Consider the following 5,000-nt stretch of genomic DNA (forward strand, 5'->3'; position numbering starts at 1 on the left):
CCACTCAATCCCTCCCCCTCTCCCTATCTCTCTCCCACTCTGTCCCCTCCCCCTCTCCTTTTCCCTATCCTTCCTCTTCTCCACTTTCCTCCCTCCCCCCTCTTTCCCTATCTCCCTTCCTCCCCACTCAGTCCCTCCCCCTCTCCCCCTCTCTCTCCCACTCAATCCTTCCCCCTCTCCCCCTCCTCACCCTCTCTCTCCCACTCAATCCCTCCCCCTCTCTCTCCTATCTCTCTCCCACTCAGTCCCTCCCCCTCTCCCTATCTCTCCCACTCAGTCCCTCCCCTCCTCCCTATCTCTCTCCCACTCAGTCCCTCCCCCCCCTCTCCCCCTCCCTCTCTCCCTTCCCCACTCCCTCTCTCCCTTCCCCACTCCCTCTCTCCCTTCCCCACTCCCTCTCTCCCTTACCCACTCCCTCTCTCCCTTCCCCACTCCCTCTCTCTCTGTCTGTCTTTACGTCTTTACGTCTTTATTACTTGCATCATAGGAGTCATATCAAGTGGCAAAGACCAGTCCACTTTCAGTTTGAGCAGCTTATTAGATAGTTATTTCATCTACACTTAGATAGGTCTCACTCAAAGACCTTCCCAAAGGAGGCGCGCGGTGGAGTAGTCTGACGCGAACTCTTTCTTTCCAGAGTGCTGTGGTTCCTTCGGTCTTTGTTGGGAGTGAGGGAAGCGCCGTGGCGGTGACGTCCGCAGTGAAATCTAGTGGCCAGTGTTGTGCACAGTGTTACTTGTGTCATTGCAGTGTTTCTCATACGAAAATGCGGGTGGTGTAAGCCGAGGGTGGCAGGTGCCGCGGGCGGTGCCATGGGTGGCAGGTAGCACCGCGGCGCGGGTGTGTCGCGGGAGTGGGTGGGCGTAATGGCCCCCGCCCTTACTCAAGCGTCGGACCCGCAGACGTTTCACGTGACTGCCCATCACCACTCTCCTGCTCGCCCTGGCGAGGCTCCGTCGAGCCGCAGTAGCCCCCCGCCCACCGCCCACCTTGCGCTGCAGTATGGTGGGCTGAAGGAGCCTCACGACTGCACGGACGCCCACCTCGCCGCGGCCCTTACGAACGGCACGCGTCGCGCCCGCCTTCTGCCGCCCTCGCCTGTAGGCGCGGGTGGGTTGGCGTGCGGGCGGGAGGGCTGTGACCCTCCGCCACGCCCCCACGCCGCCCACACTACCATGGACCCACCATCGGGCGCAACGGCCCCCACTGAAGATACGAGTCAACCCCCCAACTGCTGTGACAGCAACGCCATGGGTCAGGACACGGGGCAGCAGGGCGCCCCCGGCCAGCAGGCGCCCCACGCCGCCGACCATAAGGCCCCCCGCCCTCCGCCCCAGGACGGCGACCTCCTGGCGCTCATCGGGCGGGACTTCGCCAACATGAACGAGATCATTGATACGCTGACCCGCCTGGCGGACAACCCCGAGGTGCTGGCGGCGGTGGACACGGCCGCCCTCGACCTGCACGGCCAGTGCGAGGGCGTGCCGCACCAGGCGCTCGACCCCCAGGCCCAGGTGCGCCAGGTCACCAAGGAGGAGCGAGCGCACCTCCTCGTGGACGAGCTGGACCGCCGCCACCTGCAGATAGAGCGGCGTCAGATTCGCCTCCTTCGCCGCCTGCGACGTGTCACGGCCCGCGGCCTGGGTGCCTCCGTGTCTGGCCAACTCCGCGAGTTGCTGGACCACGCCCATGGCGCTCTCGCCAAGCAACGAGAGCACACGAGCGCCTCCGAGGACGGACCTGCCCCGGCCAGCACCCCGGAGGTCGGGGTGGAGGCGCTCCGAGCCGACGCCATGCGCACTATGTCTACCTCAGCCTTGGTCAACCTGGTGAGACGCGTTGAAGCTTCCCAGGGGCTGGCCAGGCTTGCAGCCGCCTCCCACCGCCCCCCTCGCAGCCGCCCGCCGACGCCCGCACCGGCGCTGCCGGAGCACACGCGCTCCGAAGTTGCGGCGGTCAGCGCGGAAGTGGAGGCTGCCGCCCATGCCCATACCCACCACGACTCTGACGCTACAGAGTCGTCCTCGGGAGGAGAGTCGTGCGATGAAGGAGACGGATACAACGACACAAATACCCATCATGTCCCTGTGTAAGTAGACCCTCTTGTTCAACAAAACTCTTTCGCCAGCGGGTGAATCAAAACTTCACCTGATTTGGTTGCTGCAATTTATTCAACTTTTTATTGTCAACTAAAGTCGGGGATTTAAGATAAACAACGGCAGAGGGAAGCGAGATCTGTCAAGAACCTATTACAGGATCACATATTCTAACGAGTCCATTGTGTGACACAGGATTCAAAGCTTTTCTCTCTTTTACCTCAACAAATGAAGGGAATTCAAAATGGTTTCGTAATCTTCCAAAAGATAAATATTCTTTTTGAGATATATTTGAATTGTCTTCAGAAATGTAAGATAGTAGATGCCATTCGCCATAGTTGGTTTAGAGTTTTACAGTCGGAGGTCGAAGATTAACCCTCTTGCATCGCGGAAGGCTTGAGGGACATCGTTAAAAGACTGAAATGACTTCAGTCCCTCCGGGCCAAACTCGACTCGTATTAAAGGGAAGGGAACACAAGGTGCTACACTTTGAAGTGACTTCTCTCGCTCTTCCACTCGGAGGAAACCTCTCTCGGATGGCTCGAGTGGACTCGTTTCAGGACAAGTTATTATAGAAGTCTGGTCTTATTGACTTCTGCGGTTCTTTTCTCCCATGTAGTCGTTTGACAGGGAATCGATAGGGTGTGATTACCTTCCGTAAGCGAGTTGCTATTCGCAGTGTGAATGGTGTGAGCGAGTGTATTTGTGCATGCAGCAGCTGAGTGCAAGCAGAGATCGTCCGCGTGTGGCGTTTGCCGGCGCGAGGTGTCCCCGGGGCAGCTGAGGGGCAGCGATCAAAACGTTGATAACCAACACCACACCAACGTGGCTTGGCGCGGCCGGCTCACGCGGGAAGGAACCGTGGTCAAAAACGTCATTGTCAGCTGGGGAAGGGGCGGGTGGTGGGGCAGGGAGAGGGGGGGAGGGGAGGGGAGGGTGAAAGCGTGGGGAGCTAGGTAGATTTTAGCCTTTTAAACCCTGAACCTTTGCCATCGTCAAGGTCAGGGAGACAGTGTTGCCAACCATCCCGTGGCCCCGCGCTCTTCTGCTCGGAGCCCGAGGTGACGCACGGCGTTGCGGGCTTTGACGTGCGGGCCCTGTTATCTGTAGCGCTCCTCGCATAACGCACCGAACGAGGCGTCCCCGCGGAGGCTCAGGCGTGGCGCTCCTCCAGCCCCCGTGTACTTCACCCGGGGATTCTATCGGCGAGGAAACCTTGAGTGGTCGAGGAGGCTGTTCAGGACCCCACTCGTGCTCCCCCGAGTGCCCGGGATGAAGGGAAATAATCGATAGTTTCTGCTTATATGTATATTCTTTTCTTCTCGCGGGGTCGGAAGGGGGAGGGAGGTAGTGTAAAAGAGGAAGGATGTGTAGACCGCGGGTTTATCGTCTGCCGGGGATAGGATGCGGTGGCTTGCAGGCGGAATGCGCGAGAAACAAACGTTACTCGCAACTCAACTGGCATGTAATCGGTTCTCTGTGAGGCTCATTCATAAAGGGTAGACCGGATTATTCATTACAAATATTTTATACCAAGGGTTTCATGCGGGACAGAGGGCGGTACAGTCGGAAAATGTTTATTTTCTTTATTTGATACATGGTTGACAGGTATTTCACAGTCGATTCACGACTTTATCTGTTTATTTTGGTTGTGGTTTTACCATTAACAATTGGAAAACATGGGAGAGGCAAAGTAAAAGAGGTGGGAGATGAGGAATTAAAGAGGGGAAGTAAGAATGACAGAAAGAAAAGGAGAGAGAGAGAGGGAGAGAGAGAGAGAGAGAGAGAGAGAGAGAGAAAAAAAAAAAAAAAAGCGCGTGCACGTGAGAAAAATATTGATTTCTGCATTTCACGAACTTTTTTCCATATTGCACGAAACAGCGCGCGTTCTTTGACAGTCTGTTGGCAGAGGAGGCAGTGATGTTGCCATGGTGTTGGAAAGTGGGGAGGGAGCTCGTGCGAGATATGGATGGGGGATATGCGAGTAGCGGGATGACAGAGGAGTGGATAGGGGCAGGTGGCAGGTGTGAAGAAGCGGGGTAACGACGCGCCGCAGGGCCTTGATCTAACCAAATTCATTAACCATATTTGCGTTCCGCCGAAGAACGCCACGATCCTTGTCTGAAGAATCTGGTTTGTGCGCGGCGCTGGCAACGATTGGCATATGTGAACGGCCGGCGTCCCTTCGGCCTAGAATGCCACATCCAGGGGCGATTCGTCTCGTCGTGTTAAGTCCCGACAAAGAAGTTAAACGGGCGAAGCAGAGAAGGCCGTAGGAAATAATTGTGTCTGGGGTCCACGTAGCATGTTATATCACTAAGGCGAGGTTCTGTGAGCGAGGGCGCAGGGCTGCCAACCCTGACGACGCGCCGTGATGTGTGCGGGCGTCAGGAAGTGTGGGGGACGTTTGTTATCTAGGTTGTTGGCCCCGGAGATGTTGTCGGCCGTGCCTGCTCTGCCCGGCCCCTGCTGCTATCGGTCTCTCTTAGGTCCGCCGCAGTAGGTGATGGAGCTGGAGAGGAAGGAGGCGCTGCGAAGGCCGGGGGGGGGGGACATCTTGGGCGCCGGTGCTGGTTCGTTCACATCGACTCAACCCTTCTACCGGCTTCGGACCACCCCTTCCCCTCCCCTCTCTCCGTCGTCCCCACTCCGTCCGTAGCCCCTACTTGTAGACGAGGCGTTACGCTCTCTGCGCCCCCAACCCCCCCCCCCCTCCCTTCCCCGTGACTTCCATCCTGACTTCAGATGGGGAGCTTCTCTTGCTTGCTGCTAAGGCAACCTTCCCCCCCCTCTCCCTTCCCCCTTGCCCTCGGCCCTCCTCCAGCCCCCCCCCCTCCCCAGCTCACATGTCTGCTACGACAACTCACTCCACCTCACCAACACGACCTGTTTGTCTCCTTGTCA

General features: G+C 57.9%; 1 protein-coding gene across 2 annotated transcripts in view; it reads left to right on the plus strand.

Annotated features, from left to right (window-relative positions):
- nsl1 (non-specific lethal 1) overlaps window positions 1-5,000 on the plus strand; it is a 108,764-nt gene that overhangs the window by 3,405 nt on the left and 100,359 nt on the right. For both annotated transcript variants that reach the window (XM_070144859.1, XM_070144860.1), the window contains exon 2: window positions 638-2,089. In XM_070144859.1, coding sequence (XP_070000960.1) covers window positions 867-2,089 — 1,223 coding nt within the window. In that variant the 5' untranslated portion in view covers window positions 638-866. The remainder of the gene's footprint in view (window positions 1-637; window positions 2,090-5,000) is intronic.

This window comes from Penaeus vannamei, chromosome 32 (genome assembly GCF_042767895.1).
Source record: "Penaeus vannamei isolate JL-2024 chromosome 32, ASM4276789v1, whole genome shotgun sequence".
In the NCBI taxonomy this organism is placed as follows: Eukaryota; Metazoa; Arthropoda; class Malacostraca; order Decapoda; family Penaeidae; genus Penaeus; species Penaeus vannamei.